This window comes from Thunnus maccoyii, chromosome 3, assembly GCF_910596095.1.
Source record: "Thunnus maccoyii chromosome 3, fThuMac1.1, whole genome shotgun sequence".
Taxonomy (NCBI): Eukaryota; Metazoa; Chordata; class Actinopteri; order Scombriformes; family Scombridae; genus Thunnus; species Thunnus maccoyii.
This window is the reverse complement of record NC_056535.1, coordinates 14,147,054-14,166,321: the sequence shown is the minus strand read 5'-3', so window position 1 is coordinate 14,166,321 and position 19,268 is coordinate 14,147,054. Positions and strand designations below refer to the sequence as shown.

Here is a 19,268-nt window from a genome sequence, read left to right as displayed (position 1 = left end):
ATGACTGACCCACCTGTAGGACAGTTTAAGAGACTAAAAAATACTGAATTAACAGGATTTTTGTATCAAGGTAATTAAATAACTTAATTGGTGAGGTGTTTAAATCACTCATCCCATGTGGTTATTTTATCTGTACAATGCTTCACAAGTGAATTTCTAGAAAGTTTACAAGAGCACGAGATATACTTTTATTGGGGACATAAAATCACATGTACTGTAATAATTTTTATGCATATCACCCACTCCTACTCCAACACACACACACACACAGGCAAGAGAGCAATAACCTCCTCTCCACCACAACACTACTCAACTTCACCATCCCACAGAAACCAACTGTCTGAGTGGAATTTTACAGTTGACATTATGCAAAAAACCCACAGAAGGTAACTACAAAGTCTTCCAGGCTGAAGAGGTTTGTGTTTTGTGTGTGTATATGTGGTGTGTGTGTGTGTGTGTATTTTGCATGAATAAATTTGACATCAGCTTCATTGTATTTCAAAATGTCAGCACAAGAGGCAATCCTTTGACTGGGCATACAAATCAAGTTCATGTGGGTGCACACACACACACACACACACACATATACATACACACTTCTACATCAAAGGAGGAACACCTGAAAGGAGGGAGGGGAGATTTCAGCCAATCTCAACATGTCTCTGTGCTGAAGGCCTCATAAAAGGGGTGGCAGCCAGAGTGTCAGGATTAGCCAACCAGGGCAGACAGAACATATGTTGCCCAATCAGAGCATCTGGAACATCTGGCACCAATGAGCAGCAGTCATCGTGCAGCTGAACTCTGACCTTACCCACTTGGCTCCACCGGCTGCGTTTTTCTTCTCACATGTTTATTTCTCTTCATCATTCACTCTCCACCCCTCTCAATCTATTCCTTCATCTCTCTGTCACTGACATTAATCAAGCAATTGTGTGTAGCATCTGATATGCCAGGTGGGTGTTGATGTATGACTGTACCAGCTCATCTGCATATTATGCTGGTAGAAGCTACACTTATCATAGCAGACATCCTTCTTTTTTAGCTCTCATCTATTGACTGTATACAGACTGTGGGAGAGTAGGCACGGGTGGATTAGACGTCTAAATCCAAATCGCAATAATACACTCAGACTTGTAAGCAGAGCTCTGTGTATGTGTGCACCCACACTGAAGGAGGCCAACTCAGCACTTACGGCTTTAGTAAATTTAGCACTGTGTTTTGTTTTTTTCCTCTCAGGTGCCACAGCAGCTTTGGAGTGAATTATCATATCGAATACTGAAGAATGAGGAAGTGGATAGGTAGAAGGGAACAGAAAATCAATGAGTGTTTTCAGCCACATCGTGTCAGTTGCTGACACAGCACATGGCAAACGCCACTGTGTACACACACAAACCGAAAAGACGGTGGGACACCTGGTATAGAGCACATTGTTTTATTGTGATTTTATAAGGGAACAGAGGATATCCACTTCTTCAAAATCTCTAACTTTATCTCACAGATCCTCTCTAATCTAATAGGCAAGTGTATTGACTGCAGAGCTGAAAATCCTAACACCCTGAACACAGTCGCAATGTGTGTTGTGTGTGTGTGTGAAAGGCAGTTGATTCCTTTGCCCAGACACAAAGCCGTGGGCCTAAACAGGAAGCATCACACACTCCCTGTACAATCTGTGTGTGTTTGAGCCTGACTCCTGAACCTCAGTTTCACACTAACATCCTTCCTGACTGATTATTTTAAGCTCCGTCAGCAATTTTAATTCAGCTCACAATATAAACACATACTGACACTGATCTGCCCCCCCCCCCCCCTCCTCTCCTCTCCGCTCCACACGCTGACAGACCTCCACCCACTTGTACAGTGCGTAGTGAGTAAATGATGTCGTTCAGAGTTGTGGGATTGACTTGTGGTTGGTAATTGCACCACTGGACTCAGTCAATACAGTCCAGCTCTAATTGACAAGGAGTTGTTAAAAAGATCACACATGCGCAAAGTCCTAAAAGTACCTTTGATTGATTAGCTTAAAGATGTCTTCCCACATCCTTCCAACCACACGGCCGATGTTTTCTGCTGTGAAGTCAACCACAGAAAGAGGGGTCCGTGTTGCAATAACAATCATGCTGTATCCATCTTCCCTCGGTTTGATCATTTCTCTATTCTTACAGCCTCCTGCTATCCATGTAGTAGTTGATTTAACTGTTAAAAGCTGTTAATAAATGAAAAACAGAGCCTCCCTGCCACTCATGTCTGAGGACCCTTCTGCAGTGTCCCTGCTCCTCCTGATCAAATGTCAATCAATCAAACAAACACAACACACTCACAAACAGAAACATTCAGCTCAGGTTGATAGCCTCACATATACGCACGCACAGACCCATAAGCCTGCTTGCGGACAAACCTACTGCTGTGTCACCACCTTTTCTATTGTGTGCTAGTGAAAGCAGGCATTTATCCTAAATCATGTTTCTCTGGCTGCCTTGTAAATGTGCAGCTTAGTAACGTACACGTAGGCAGACAGTTTTATTTTTATTGCCACAGGCACACATCCCTCCTCAGGGAGACCGATCAACATCATATCGGCAGAGCTGAATGAGTTTATTAGCCAGTCTGGAAAATTATAATAGTCTCCAAACATCCGTTTGGAAATACTGCTTGTGGACGCCTCTTTGTGCTTGTATGTCTGTGTGTGCTGAGCATAAAAATCAATACAAGTTATTCAGCACACCATCAGAGTGGATGGTCATACATACAGTATCTCACTATATATTTCTCTGACAGACCACAAAAACACCATAATCAATACGTTTTATCAGTGGCTACAGTGGTAGTTTTTTTGCAAAGGCAGCCATTTATTAATGTTCCCAGATGGTTAAAACACTGACAGATGCTGAAGCACTGAGCCAAAATGAACTTGAAAAATGAAACATGTGTCAGATGTTTTTTAAGACTCAGCACTGCCGAGTTTTCCACTAAAATGTTTCCCATTGCCTGAATTAAAGACTTCAATTTAAAGAGTATGGCGAGCTTGCTGATTGGTAAACGAGGGATGTTGATAGCTGCTCGATGTGCATTGACTGAATAAAAGGCTGCACACGCTGTATGGAGACTGTAATTGTGACAAAGCTCACAGTCTTTCTAAAAGCAAAGTAGCTTTCTGGATTCAATTCCAAATAAGTGCTCTGTGAACTACGAATGTTAGGTGATAAGCTCATTCCTTAACTCCACTTCAGCGCCGTGTATAACCATTTACATCTGTGTTCGAACATTCCTACGCTTTTTATATTGTGCCCCACACACACACACACACACACACACACACACACTTACACACTTTCTCTTTCAGGCTTTTTAGTATCTCTCTCTCTTTTCTTTCTGGCTCTCTTTTGCTTTCTTTCTTTGTTCCTCTCTTTGGCATTCATGCTTTCATTTTTCAGTCACTCTGTGTCACTGTCTCGTTCATACACACATACACTGATACACACACGCACACTCTCTCACACACACCCTTTTACTGCGCAGTAGGAACATTCCTTGCATCAGCCAGAATCCCATATTAGAGTATCAGCACTCTGCCTGTGAGAAATAACGCAGACTGAGAAAAAGATGGTGGTATTCAAGCGTTAGTGTGCATGTATGTGTGTTTCTGTAGGTGTGTGTATTTAGAAAAGCAATATTCTTTAGTTCCCATGTCAACAGGTAAGAAGACAGTGTCCAATAACATCCCTGCACCTACTTAGTGGAATTGTTTAACATTAACTTTGCAGTTTTTTTTTTACTACAAGAAAGGTACAGAAGGTAGACAAAACAACACAGATGCATCATGAGAAATACCTTAAATTGCAGTGTAGTTTCAAAGTTTAAAAACATGAAACAACAAGGCCAAAATATCTCAGGAATCTGTTCTGAATACCTAAATGTGTGTAGAACAAGAATACAAATCCAACACTATTGTGAAAGTGGTACAGTATTGCTACAGCAGAATTTAATGGTGATAACAGAGAATGATGATGATGCTGTGCCATTGTTCATTGGAACAATGGCACAGCATCATCATCATCATTCACAGCACAGCCAAACAAAACACCAAATTACAGACATTAATGTGGCTATGAGTCTTAAAAATCATCAGGACAAATGCTTAAACCCCAATATGACCAACCTTTGTGTTTCAGACAGACTGTTTTATTCACAGTCTGTCTGAATGTGTGCGTCATGTGTCGTCCCCTCATGCTGCAGAGCTTTATGAATGTGAGCCATGAGAAGATTTGCATTTATTTTTCCCTGTGTTGCTGCAGTGTATGGCTGCAGCATGTAAAGACTATTCCTGCTGCCTGATTAGAGCAGAGCAGACCTATTCAAGATTTGGGGAAACAAGACAAACACGTGTTAGGAAATATAGGGAGACAGAGACGTGACACGTATAGCTGCCTCATGTATTTCTGCTTTATACCCTCTATTAGAGAATCTCTAACAGCAGTGTGCAGGGTAATGACAGACTGTCTGTGTCTCTCAGGGCAGGCAAGACTGCTGGGAATGTCACAGTAGAAACTCAACATCTGGAGACGCCTCCACACAGATGGAAAAAACACACACACCTCAAACAGTTATGTGGATGCACAGGTTTACCCTTTCATCTGTTCCATTCCAGATAGGGGAATGAGGAAAAACCGTGGACAGACAGAGCAAGAAAAGGAGTGATAGCACAACACAGCTGTTCACCAGGGAGCACTGAAGTAACTGACAGGAGGAATCAATGCCAAGGGTCGATGGACAAACATTAAGTCCACAGTCTGACAAACACGGCAGACAGCCCTCACAATGCAGCATGGACAGAAAGCCTTTACACAGGCTGCCAAGCATAAACAGCAGTAAACAGCGGCCCACCGGGACATTGAAACAACAGCGCTAATGTCACTGTGGTGACAGCCAAAGGAGTTTGCAGATAAGCAGGTAAACAAGAGGAAGCAGTTAAAAAAGAAGTGGTAAACAGTGAGCAGAGCCAAACCAACATGGACTACCTGTTAGGATATGAGACCACATCAACCCCCTGCCCAAACTCTTAAGTGCACTATGCAGATGAGTGACAAATTAAAATAAAACCTGGATAGGAGACACATAATGAATGCAGACGCCTCCTTCCACACAGGGCACGGTGGGGGAGGTGGAGGGGGGCACTGAATGGTTTTATGGGCATGAAAGTGACGTGAATCATATGCTGTGGTCTACACAGTCATCAAATCCCAACCCAAATGAACACCTATGGGAGATTTTGGAATGACAAGTTGGTCAGCGCTCTCCACCATCATCATCATGACACAAAATGAGGCAATATCTTTTGGAAAAACGGTGTTCATCCTTCCAGTAGAAAGCAGATACTTGCCACGGGACATTACAACCTTTCTGGAGGCTTGTAGGGGCCCAACACCTTCCTCTGGCACTTCATGTTGGTTTTATCTTTAATTTGTCACCTATCTGTATATTCACACCAGAACTTCCAGTTTGACAACATAGATATTTATGATAACGCTCTCCACAACTCCTTTCTCTAACAAAATCGCAGCATGAGGCAGCGTCTCCACGGGTGGACAGGAAGGCCACAAGGGTGGCAGTTTTGGAGACAAGGATGGGAAGAAGATGAGCGTCCTGTTCTTAAACAGACATGAGAAGCGGGTGAGGATGAGGAAGGTAATGGCCCATTTTATCTGGTGATCTGGCATCGCAGCAACAGTGGAAACAGGCTGTTCATGAGGAGGGCAATATCCTGTCCTGTCTTTCCCCTTCCTGCCACCTCTGTGCTTTTCACAACCCTCCCAAACCCTACCCACCACAGTACCAATAGATCTGATAAGCACTCACTGTCACTCTGACTGACAGTGCCAAGCTGAATACGGTGTGCCTGCCTGATCCGCAAACACACCAATCAGCCAATAAACAGTTAACAACTGAACACCCCTCTCTAACCACTACAATCTGCTCTCCCACCCCTACTGCTCTCTCATGTCCTTGATCATCGGTAGGGGCGACACCAATAAACTGTGATCAATGGGAAAGCCTTTAGCACAAATTGATCATTTAATTGCAATCTGCATTGAAACCACACACACACACACACACACACACACACACACACACAGGAACACACATTTGCAGCATGAGCGGACGGCAGCGCACACCAGCAGCACAGACATGCAGGAGACAGACAGAGAGGGAGAGAAAACGCCCTGCCTTGTTCCATGTCGAAACCCCAGCCCTCTGGGTAGTCTACCCCACCAACACACACTCCACTTTAACATAAGCTTTTCTTCTAAAACCATATAGAACACACATCTGGACAAAAACACTGATTTCTGGGCGTTTTTTTCCTGTCTTTGTTTGCCATCTGTGTGCTGCATTAAAGCCGAGAGACCACACGCTTGAAGACACGCTGATCATGATGATCTATTCATGATTGCTTTTAGCAATCTATTATTGATCTGCCACTGCCGCATTATGATAATTAAACTTCATAAATGGTGAAATACAAGGGAGAGCGACCCTGATAGGATAGGAGAGGCGAGGAAAGAGAAAACCATGCAATCAGCCAGTGAAGGAAAACACATTATATAGTAACAAAGCACGGATCTCTGAATACATCGATGTAGCTCGTCTTATCTTTTAACACGTGAGGAGCTTTACAAAAAAAGTTTTACCTTTAACTTGAGTTTCATATTCGGCCACTATCTCCTTGTCCTTTCGGAATTTCGCCGGAGACGTCATGGCTGAGTTCGGAGATCAAACCACTTGCCCTCGTCGCGAAGTCAATTTTGTCTCAATCAATCAATAAATCAGCAGTAGAGGAGGAGGGAGGGGAGAAGGATGCCACGCTGGAAGAGATTTTGAAAGGAAAAAAGAGAGCCCAGATGAGAGATTGCAGCTCCTCAGTGTGCCCGCGGGTCTGTATTGTCTCCCTGTCTCTGTTCACTCGGGGCGCATTGTGAGTTTGGCGCTGCTGCTGCTGCTGCTGCTGCTTCTGCTGCTGCTCTATGTTCCCATCCGCCGCCGCGCCTCACCGCCTCCTCAAAACCGGTTATGGTGCAAACAACTTCAAGTGAAAAGAGATTCATCCCCCCCTTACAAAAAACAGTGATAACTTGTCGGGCACTTTTAAAAGTTTCTTAGGGTTTTTTTTGCCCCAGGAGCGGGTCTCTGTGTAGCAGCTGCCCGTCCGCCTGTCTAAACTAAACTGCTCTCCTCTCCCCCCCCCCTGAAGCGAGAGAGAGGAGGAACCGAGTGGAGATGGAGGGGCTGGCTGCTGGTCAGCCCCAGTGCGCAGGACAGGCATGTATGCAAACACACACACACATAGTGTTCATGTGGGTACATAAACCACAATTGCTATTATTTGCAGAAACTCAAGAAAGACATTGATGGAAGTTGTACCTTTTTGTGGGGAAGCTCAAAGAAACGCTGGCGCATTTATTTTGGTCTTGCCCGCATACAAAACAACTGTAGAGTAAACTGTGACGATTTATTGCTGATCATATCTACCCTCACTTTTTTATTACTTTGAAAAAATGTATTTTCGGAGTCATATGACAGGAATCTCTCTGTTCTATTTGATTCATTTGCTTACTATTATGACCAAATTTTATATTCACAAATCCAAATTCTTAAGCAAGACGACAAACTTTCCAGAGCTGACTGTCCATATCAAACAACACAATTCAATATCTCAATGTACAAACAAAAAAAGCTGTTAAAACGTATAACCACTGTAAGTTTTCCAAGATATCTGTTTAACTCTTGTTTTTTTTTTGTTGTTGTTGTTGTTGTTGTTTATTACAACGTTTAGTCTCCCTGGCGTATTTGTGATTGTAGACTCAAATTGTATACACGAGGTGCTGTAAACTTGTTGTACACTCTACTTGTTTCAATAAAGCTGTTTAAAAAAAGATTTTAAAAAAAACACAATTTCTGCAAAAAAGACCATAACATGTCCCATAGATATGTATGTCGTGTAACAGGTGATTATATAGCCTAGTTATATTCATATTGGACAACAGCAGGTTTAATAACTCTGGATGATAGGCCAACTGCAATGTGAGGATTGTATATTCCAGAGTGGGTTAGCTAATTCAACACTCAAAGTTACTTTTCAAGAGTGTAACGTTATTGACAGGTAACAATGTGTCTTATGTTCTCATGCATGCATTTAGTATTTACTAAACAAAAACAGCAAATTATCATCAGCTGTAGCTGGATAGAAATGTAACTGTTAGTCCAAAACTGACTAACCTTAGCTTTTTTGCTAACTAACAATACCATAACTCTAGCTGTCTATACTCACTGATAACATTATTTACAACAATGGAAATGCATTAACCTTGTCTTTCATTTCGACGATAACACCTCATTTAAACTTTCTTCTTGTACGTCAAAGCAGCAACTTTTTTTTCATCGACGACACCGCACACAGCCCCGCCTAATTTTACAGGACGGAGCTAAACTTCCCACATCACGATTGGTCGAACGGAATTTGAATGACGTGCATTTGCACCAATAGGCTTCCAGGACCTTCGAACGTGGGGTTTTCAACTCAAATTTACAACCAATTAAATTCCAAACTTTCGTGACGAAGGTGTCCAATGGTGTCGGCCACTGTGGAGTGTGTATCCAATCAGTGTCAGGTCTGGGGTCTTTTAAAGATAGTTTCAGGAAGTGCCTTTAAATATCAGGAAGTTGTAAACAAAGCTGACAGCTATTGAGTTAGCTGTTAACTACACCTGAATGGATGCTGAGCCGGTCGTGTAAATCAGGCTAGGTATTCGTCGATAAAGTGTATTTACCATTAACCCAACTGACCATCTTTTTTAACATAGAAATCGGTCCGTGAAAATAGATATTATATATTTCCGTGCGTTTGTTCAAGAAGCTAACGTTAGCTGCCTTCCGTTTTCTCGATAGGAAAGGGCTAATGTTTGCACAAGGACGGCAGAGCTAGCGTTAACGCTTGCGAAGTTAAATCGATCATTATTGTCCCGACTTGGACGGATAGTGATCAGCATTCGTGTCGGATTCTGTTTTTTCCTGCCGCATATTTGCTGTCTGCGGGCAGAAAGAGCGAGACTTCCTCCATTTTAGCAGCACAACCATGTCTACATCAAACGCCAATTTCAAAAACAAGTGTGTGACCCAGGTGAATTGCATATTTTGTGACAGTTTGCTCTGCACGAGAGGCATGAAAGCAGTGCTTCTTGCAGACACCGAGGTTGAGCTGTTCTCCACTGATATACCACCCAACAGGTAAGAGCTGATCTAGATAGCAATGCTGCTGGCCTTTGTTTATGTCTGTTGTTGTTGCCAGGGCAAGATGTACTGTTGATAACTGACATCTAACTGTTTATTTGGTGCAAAGAGTGACACAATATTTGAACCCAGACTATGATTAACAGGGTTTGTTGCATGAAAATATGAAATGAGTATGGGTTTTAACCTTTCACGGCCGTGTTTGTTTCTCGTTGCACGCACCCTCCCACCCAAGAACTGTTGACTTTGTGGCCAGCTGCTACTCGACTGAAAGCTGCAAATGCAAACTGAGAGACATCGCATGTCTCAAGTGGTATGTAAGCTCTTCTGTACCCTGCAGCGTTTGCTTTAGGAAGAACATCTGCTGATGTGAAAAGCACAACCTTCCCAGTTAGCACAGCATAACAAGTAGGTGTTGCACATGTAGCTGTTTTCCATTTAACAACGTTTTAAATTGTCTGCTAGTCTGGTTCTTATTTTCTTGATTGTTAAGTTGGTCTATGAAACATCAGAAAATAGTGAAAATGCCCCTCCCCCCCAATCTTCATATGCCTTGTTTTGTCAACCAACAGTTTTAAAATTCATAATATTCCATCTCCAATTACATAAAATTGAGAAAAGCTGCAAATGATTGCATTTGAGAGGCTGGAATCAGACAATGTTTGATATTTTTACTTAAACAATGTCTTAAACAATAAATTTATTATCAAAATAGTTACTAGTTAACTTTCACTTTGACAGAATGACTGTCTCATTACATTTGTTGTTCAAATTCAATTCTGTCATTTGGCATTTATTTTACATTTGAGCCTAAAGCAGAGCTTGGTGTGAGTTAGGCTTTATGGAGTCCCTTTTGTATTCCCGGGCCTTTGTTGTTGTACACAGCTCGAAAACAAACATCTGTTAGATAATAGACACCCACTAGTGGAGTTAGCACTTTTCAGAAGTGCCCACAGTAAAGTGCTGACACACGTTTCTTCTTTATTCTCTCTCCCAGTGGTAATGTTGTGGGCTATCATGTTGTGGCCCCCTGTAAACCCTGCCTGCTTTCCTGTAACAACGGCCATTTCTGGATGTTCAATAGTGATGCCGTGTCTACTCTTAACAGACTGGATGCGACAGGTCCGTAAAGCTCCTCTTGATCAAACTCAAATTCAAAAATCAGTTGGAATTCTTTGCAGTTTTACTTTGTCAAATGTGATTAATAAGCCTGGTGTCTGCAGGTCTGAATCTGCTCCTGTGGGGAGATCTTCCTGAGCTGGATGACAGTGAGAATGAGGAATCAGAAAGCCCATCAGAGGAGGAGTGCATTAGGTAGAGAGGGAAATGGACAACTTGAGAGACCTGGAGCACCAACGTTTGGAGAGGTGGAACTAAACGAGTGTACAAACCATGCTGAGACAGGAGAGAAAAGAGAGGCCTTAAAGGGTCATTTAACAGTGAATGACATATCGGCTGTTTACACTTGGTATTAAAATGCGTTTCAGTGATCCGAACACAAGTGGACAGCCGAGACAAATCGCCGTTCACACCTGTGTCTTACATATGTCTCCAAAGTGTCCAGCTAACCACTTGTGTTTAGATTTTGTTACTGCCTGCGTCATTTCTGCTAGAAGGTCAAAGGGCCCCACAAACAGTTATTACATCAGTCTGTCACCACACAAGCGCCAGATTTGTTTCGCACGGGCTAGCTAAGAAAAATGGAAAAAAAGAAAAATGTTTCAAGAACTAATATACATGTATGGACTATTCCAAATGTTGAGATCAACAAGACAAAGTCATTTGGCGTTTGCACGCTGTCACCAAAACACCCACCACGTCCTGCATTGATGACATATTTTCCTGTTACGTCCTTGTCAGGACGCATCAGGATGCATTAACGTTTACACTACAAAAGATATGTGGTAAAATGCGTCCCAGACCACCTCGGCAAATGGTTTGAGTGAGCGGATCACAATGCGTCTTGGTGGTCGTTTCCACTTGTACTTAGTGCTGTCCACTTGTGATCCAATCGCCCAAGACACATTTTAAAACCAAGTGTAAACAGGGTCATAGGACAGAAAAGTGCCGCTGTACTGCTCTATATTAAAATAATATGCACTTCTGGCCACACCCTAATCAGTGATGTTACAGCAGGTGTTTTGCTTCTAACAGCTGATGGAAAACACCTGCTATGACATCACTGATTGCGGTCTGGCCAGAAACGCAACACGCTCCTAACTCGCAGACGACAGCATAGCGGTTGTTTTTGTCCCTACATAATTCAGTGTTGAATTACTCTTTAACCAGTGACCATGCCTTCCTCACCACTCTTCACTGTTAAAAGCACAGACGCACACGTTGCCACACATATTCTTTTCTCTCTTATTTGTGTATTTTGCGTGGACTATATAAAACGTGGCTGAAGTAGACTGAAAATAACAGACTCCTTCATCTTGTGCAATTCTACCTTTCATCACAGAGTCTCCACTGAGCTCATGGTTTTGATCAGCCTTATGAAAAGCTGAGACTGTGGTTTGATAAGTCGATAAGTCGATGGAACTTAACCAGTGAATGCTGTGCTTTTTCACGCTGTTTCTGTTAAGTCCAGTTTTATTACAAGGCAACCACAATTCGCCTACCTTCTTTTTAATGGCAGTTATAATCTGTTCATTGAAGACGCTGTAATAAGCAAAAAAAAAACTCACATTAACAGTCATGTTTGTTAAAAGCTTGTATTCTCTCCGTGTGGCTGGGTGCTGACTGAAAGTTTGAGGGCTTTTTTTGAATCCCATATATTGGAGAAATAGCACAATTATTAAATGATATCTATAAGTTCCTTGCTTTTAAGGGCGTATTTGATATAGATTACCTTATACGATCTGACGCTCTATCAGTGATATGTTTTGATATGCTAATAGTGTTTGTTACACACCTGACAGCAGCAGTATGTGTTTAACACCCAGATGAATCTGACTGTAGCAGTATCTGATACTAACATACTAACTTATGCATAGGGTGTGCCTCCGTAAAGGCCTGGAGCAGCTGAATTTAAAGATGATTTTTTTTTTTTTTTTTTAACTCATAGGTGAAGTGATGAGTTCTCAGATTGATGATATTGGAAAGCTAGAATGGACATTTACAAAGGTGCACTTTTGCGACATTCTTCCATGCGGATCTTTAAGCAAAATTAGAAAAACAGGAGTTCTAAGTGGATTTCCGTGGGTGTCCGTGCTCTGTTTTGTTACACAACTGTTCAGTTTTGTATATAGCAGCATAATTGTAGCACCTGAAGAGAGGGGAAAAAAAAGTCAACTCCAAAGAATCATGGAACATATCAATATTTATTGAATTTATAGATGCTACTCCTCAAAAGAGATAAGTTATGTCATTTCGAGCCAGTTTACGGAATGGCATTTCACATTTTTAAGTTATTTGTTCTGAAGTTGAGCTTAAATCAGTGCAGCTGACCGCAAAACTCTCAACCCTCAGTATTCTATCGGCCTTACTCATGATGTGATTGCTTACAATGAACCTTTGTCAAGCTGTGGACTCCAGGTAGATGCTGTATGTTAGTTGGTCATCATCACCAACTGACCAGGCCTTCTGCTCAGCCCTTTGTGCCAGACACAAGCTTCATCCTCTAGTCTCAAGGGACTTCACTCACATCGGTCCTTTTATGGCAGTGCCATCCTTTGAGCTCTTGTTATTTCACTGCTGTGCCCTGCTAATACTATGATCCAGTCTTAAAGTCAACTGTCCTTCTGTGAGTGAATGAGTTTTGCCTGTATTGTCGGCAAACATTATCGAAAAACGCAAGAATGTAGCTTCTTAATTGAAGGAAAAGGATAAAGGAAGTGTTTGGGGTTTTTTTGTTGTTGTTTTTTTTTTTTTTTTTACATGAATTGGCCTCTATGCTCATCTATGCTGTAGCCTTTAGTTATGGAATATACACATAGGAGGGGAAACTTTGTCCAGAATTTCATGTCCTTCACCTTAAAGTTATAACTGACAGCCTGCTACACTTGCACACCAAATACTGTCTTTGTGGTAAACTGATAGGATACAGTATATCAGTCAGATATTTATTAAATCCACAAACCAAATATCTATAACCACATACTTCCTTTTTTTTTTTGTTTACAAACTTTGTTTACAAATGCATCGGTTTGTATTGTGCTATAGTACTTATGTTTTTGTTCATGTATTTAATATTTCATTTGTGATGTAGTGCTTTGTTTTGTATGTGAAAGGTTGGATGTGTACAGTTTTACCTCATGAAGGTATCACTTGCGAGCTTCCTCTGGCTAGGACAATTATTAAATGATGATAATCAAAAAAAAAATAAAAAATTAAATGGCTGTTTCTGATGTGAATGACTTTGATTAACATGCCCTGCTGAAAATGTATATTTTGGAATTGCACTGAAACTGCATTGGTAGTTTGAAAAACTGATTTGTTGTTTTGTATGCTTGTTAAATTAATAAACTTTTTTTTTTCAAAATATCTTAATTTTCTACTTCTGTTGTCATATCTGAGAAGCCTTTTTTATTGTATTTACTTATATATGTGTGTGTGTGTGTGTGTGTGTGTGTGTGTGTGTGTGTGTGTGTGTGTGTGTGTGTGTGTGTGTGTGTGTGTGTGTGTGTGTGTGTGTGTGTGTGTGTGTGTGTATCCCAATTTGCTTCCACCTCTGTTGCTTACTCCAGCTACACTACTGAGCATTTTGGGAAAAGTTCCAGAAAATCATATTTGTATGCTTTTATCTTGTTTTTAAATACTTCTCATCACACTGCATGACACAGAAGATCATGTTATGTGAGTAAGAAGAAAAATGCCATTACCAAATGCTGTAAACTTTGCTAACTTTGTTAAGAGCTATATTTTACTTTCCAAGTGTAACATCATTAACACATGACTCTGAGTTCTCTCTCATTCATAGTGCACAGATGACAGGAAATGTATCAAATTCTCAAGTCACTTTTATTCATAACCCACAAATCACAAGTTAGTCTCAAGAGAGCTTTCCTGCCTGAATAACATACAAAACAAACACACAAAAATGAACACATAAACTTGGAGAAACTTCAGGAAGAGCAAAAGGAGAGATCCCTCCTGCAGGATGGACAGACATGCAATATGTGCTATGTTTCGAGTAGACAGAAGCAGCACTAGTATTAAATTAAAAAAAAAGTATAATATAGAAGAAATGAATGAACACTTAAGAAACTAGGTAATCCTCCAGTGAATGATGTTTTAAGCCTGCATCACTTTGTGTTCTCTGTTTTGGCTCTCAGACAGTACCCATGTTCCTGTGTTGTATTAGGGTGTGTGTCTGTGTGTACTCTAATGGGGGAGTTGCTCTATCATCAGTGTCATTCAAAAGGCTGTGCAGCTCTGATGATGGCAAAAGGAGAAAAAATGACTTTAACCTAAAATACTTGCAATCTGTGTGTGTTTTTAGAGCATCATCTAATTTTACCTAATTTGTCCTTATGTGCACTGTGTTCTTTTCAGAACTGAGCGTGGAGTTTCGAAACTTCACATGTGGCAAGAAAACTAAACCTTTTTTGGAGTGATCTGACTGAAGTTTGGTCATTTGTTTTTTTTCATACCTTCTTGAAAAGCATTTTTGCTGCTGCTGTTTGGACTTGCACAGGGCAATTTAGGTAGTGATGGCAAAAAGAAAGAAAAAGAAACAGCAACAAATAGTTGTGGCTTGCCCTGTTTTCACATGTTGTTGTAGCATTTGCCCAAATTACAAATCATGCCCACACATCAGCTTTATGTTTGTTTTATCTGATACCACTTAATGAGCTGTCACAGCCTGTTGCTTTCTGTGCAACTTCTCCACAGAGATCCAAATATCAGGGGACAGGAAACAAGGGTTCCTCCTGTAATAGGGAACTAAAAACCTCTCAACTAACTGTCAATGAACCCTCACAATACCCAGTGGTCAACAGGAGAGGACATGAATGTGAAACAGGGTGTTGCTGAATAAAAGAATGTATGCATAACGCTCAGTGCATGATTACTTTCCCTTGACAAATAAGGGATCAATTAGACCCATTATGCTTTCTCTCTGCCTCAGTGACAACCAAGCTGAGTAATCAAGCAAAGAACAACTTGCAAATACACGCCTAACAGGTATCCAACTCATATAAACAACACAGAGAGGCATGATAAAGTAGCTATGAATGGTCAAGTGAAATATGTGACATGTTGTCAATAATGATGAATAATTTGCTGTTTTTCAAGTGCAAACATTCACAAAATGTGGTTTTGAGGGGTAAAATCACTTCATATAATGGTTCGGAATTACAGGAAAGTTTTTTATACAGTAATACAGTAATGAGTGAGTAAACTTAGTTTTGGAAATCAATAAAAAAATAATTGTATTGGCTTCCATGATCTCAACAATATCACTTATTAACAGAATACACCTGTTATCTGTTCCCTACCTGGGGTCGGGGCTCCTCAAGGGGCTGCAGGATAAATCTGGGGAGTCCCAAGTTGATTAACAAGGCTGGTAATCAAAAAATAAACATATTCAGCCACACAAATAATCTTTGTTTTTTGTTTTTTTATTGGTAAATAAAGTTTCTTCATGTGTCTAAAACCTATTCAAATTAAACAATCAGAGAAGGGAACATCAGTCTTTGGTTGACCTGCTTGCAATTCATAGACATACACAATAATGAAAGAAACATCTTAAAAAAAATAATGCGTGTATTGTCAAACAGATTGTCAGGCCAGCGAACAGGTTGACTATCCTTGCGTCACGCAGATGGCGGGGAGCTGAGGAAGGAAACCAAGCAGACAGGTATGGAGTTAACGTGACAGCTGTTTGATTGAAGAGTGTGTTTAGAGTCTGGTGAATGCTGGACAGGTGTGTGGAACATATAGCAGCTAAATGTGCAGGTGTACGATTGTTTTTACATAAACAGCTGCCAGACACATGACATGGAGTGGGGCTAATGTTTCCTTGAGTGCAGTTAATTCAATTGGCCCCACCAGTTTAGGACAGTGGGTTTAATGGGCTGATTGAAACTGACACTCAGGTGCATTCTACAATAATTCTGGTGTTCACTAGCATTATTTTATTTTATTTTTTTTAAATGACAGCATGTTCATAGACTCATCAACTAATTAAGAAAACATGGAGATTGACCTTTTTTTCTTTCACAGTAGAATTTGGACTTTAATTGCAGGAAGCAATGGTGTAACTAAAAACATAAACAACAACTCTGTTATGTTTATGTCAGTGAGCAAGCATGGAACTGGAACAACTAATGGGATGGGGCCATGATTAATGTTATCAATTACACCTGTGATTTTCCTGCCATGACATGTCCATATGTCTGATGTAAAAAAAAAAAAAAAGCAGGAAGGTTACCACTCAAATATTCAGTGCCTCAGGTTAAACTAAAACAAATAGAGAAGGTTCATATTGCTTAATCAAAAACGCTCAAGGATGTAATTAAATAAACATTAATCAAAATCTTTCCAAATGAAAGAACACGATCCTTGCTGCAAATCAAACATTTTACAGTTTTTTGATGCTGAGTAATGATAACATGATAAAATTTATGTCAATGGATTCGTTAAAGCCAAATTCAAACATAACTCATTAATATGAGGAAAAACATAGGAGAAAGAATTCCTCTTGTTTTTAATAATGGGTTGATTAGACTTTTGCTCAGGTAAGACTTCTTTGGAGCGATACTGGGAATAATGTCAGGTCACCAGACAATAATAAAGATGTAATTTGTCCCATCCTAACTGGTGGAACAAAACTAACTGGTGCGTATGATGGATGCAACTAAAATCAACAGCATCTGGATACTAACAAAAACAGAAGCAACTACTTAGTTAAATACTCAGACTTAACAATATTCAAATATTCAGTAGTACTTCATTACAGTAATCCAGTATACATGTCCGGTATCTCCTGATGACTGCAGTAAAAACTCTCATAGAGCACTCTGGCGCTCTCTGTTGGATGTGATGTACAATAACACACACAGAAGGATCAACAGACACAACCTAGTCCAAATACATAAATAATATAAGAATCTCATTCACATGGACCAGCTGACCTCTGGTGAGTCATCTTAAATACAAGTTTAGTTTTTAGTTTTTTTCATTTGTTAAGAGTTATGCACTTGTAAACATTTGTTTTACATTACAGACAGTTAAGGCACCTAGAATAAAGCTTAAAAAAGAAACACACTTGCGTCTCTGTGGAATACACAGGGCTCCCTTCAATGGTAGGTGCTGACCATTATGTGTTTTCATTGACCTGCATGTAAGCTGAACGTGTGGCTTTTGTAGGTTCTCATCACCACTGTTGTGACCTGTAAGAAAAGATTTTCTTGATATGACTGTGGTTAATGTTAGTCACAGGGATTATGGTGAAAAGTCAGGTTGTCATGGTTACATATGCCCAAACATTTTGGTCCTTTGCTAAAGATTGAATAGGTGGGGGACTTTTCCATTATTTTAAATAATAGAATAAAACATCTATTAAGTAAATTACAAATAAATAAACATAAAAAGAGAAAATCATAGGGACTCTTAGGCAGAGATAGATATTGTAATATAATGAGATGAACAAATAGAAACATATTACTGGTAAATGGTGGAACAAGAATTAAATGTTTGAATAAATGAGGAGGGGAAAAATTAATGGTGAAATTTCCAAATTATTTTTCCTTCATATTTACTTGTGTAATAATTAACAGGTTTTCATCTTTGTATTATTAAATTATTATTATATTTATTATAATAAAATATTATAATTAAGTTGATTCATCCTTCACAGATAGAAGGCTGGAACAGAAAAAAGACAGCATTTTAATTGAAGAGGAGCGGTTTTATTCTCTCTCTACAGAATAATTGTTTTATTAACAAGTTAATACTGAACAGTTTTGTTATGTAGTCAGAACTACCCCATATTATTCTTTTTTTTCATCTGCAATTATATATGACACAAAACCAAAGAAAAGAGAGAGGGAACATTATCGGTCCAAAAGTGGACGAAAGTCATCCTAGAACATTGATGAAGGAGATATCCTGCTTAACTTTATGAAACTCACTCAGAAAAGGCAATGTGATCACTCAAGGCTAGCAACTTGAACATTCATCACAGATGAGAAAAATGCAGCAGCTCATTCTGTAGATGGTAGAACCTAAACAGATAAAACAAAAGATCACAGAAGTAGTGATAAGCATTGTGAAAAAGAAGGGAAAAAAAACAAATACACACAAAACATGTAATATCTGTGAGACACAACAGTCTGAAAAAAGGGGAAGGATAGTTGAAGAGAGAGCAGAAATTGCTGCTTGTGACTTTGCACAACCAAGAACAGAGTTCTAATCCCTCAGGTCCCAGTGCTTCTTGTGTCAACAAAAACACCTTTAAATATTCAAATGCAATTTTATGAAAGTCAAAATGAAATATAACACCCTTTATTAAGCAATATAAATCTTCTTAAATCAAGGAAACATGCACGCCTGACTCCAGTGAGCTCAGCAGAACCACATAAATACCACAGTAGCACAACATAATATGCAATATTTACCAAAACACTTGACATGCATATTTAAAAAGCTTGACTTATAGAAAAATAAGCATTTTGTGTATTTCTACATTGATTATTATTATTATATTTGCCTTTTTTGCTGCAGTGTTGACAAAAAACAGCAATGCAATCAAATCATGAACAGCAACAGAAAACACAAATAACACTAGTCTCTGTATTAAAAGGCCAATTACTGCATTTTTTGCTTACATTTGGATCATCGATTGTACCTTTAAGGCTCATTAAGCAATAATCTGATACTCTGGTTTCCAAACAAATTGCTCTTTGCAAGCTGCTCTTCTTGACACTAGATGGTGTAGTTGTACCATTTATGGAAGCTACCGTCGGGCGATCTGGGCAGGGTGAAAGCCAGATACAATACCTCAATGTTACAGATACATGTTGGAGTAAAGACAATGGTGA

At 39.9% G+C, this 19,268-nt stretch overlaps 2 protein-coding genes across 5 annotated transcripts in view; one reads left to right on the top strand and one right to left on the bottom strand.

Moving 5' to 3' along the window:
- The window catches only part of srgap2 (SLIT-ROBO Rho GTPase activating protein 2), a 53,569-nt gene extending 45,089 nt beyond the window's left edge, over positions 1–8,480 (bottom strand). The window contains exons 1-2 of one of the 3 annotated variants that reach the window (XM_042405701.1): positions 8,360–8,480; positions 6,687–6,860 (exon numbers count right to left, since the gene is read on the bottom strand). In XM_042405701.1, the coding sequence (XP_042261635.1) occupies positions 6,687–6,753 (67 nt within the window). In that variant the 5' untranslated portion in view covers positions 6,754–6,860; positions 8,360–8,480. Of the gene's footprint in view, positions 1–6,686; positions 7,497–8,359 lie in introns of those variants that run through there. The other 2 variants (XM_042405704.1, XM_042405702.1) reach the window with 2 other exon arrangements.
- A 70-nt stretch (positions 8,481–8,550) lies between these two features.
- fam72a (family with sequence similarity 72 member A) lies at positions 8,551–13,767 on the top strand. Of its 2 annotated transcripts, XM_042405707.1 has the most exons (5): positions 8,551–8,797; positions 9,196–9,279; positions 9,518–9,595; positions 10,280–10,404; positions 10,506–13,767. In XM_042405707.1, the coding sequence occupies exons 2-5, from the start codon at positions 9,215–9,217 to the stop codon at positions 10,598–10,600; spliced, it is 363 nt and encodes a 120-aa protein (XP_042261641.1). In that variant the 5' UTR covers positions 8,551–8,797; positions 9,196–9,214; the 3' UTR covers positions 10,601–13,767. The 2 variants fall into 2 exon arrangements, with proteins under 2 accessions (XP_042261641.1, XP_042261640.1); XM_042405706.1 differs by having other exon boundaries at positions 8,551–9,279.
- Positions 13,768–19,268: the final 5,501 nt, after the last annotated feature.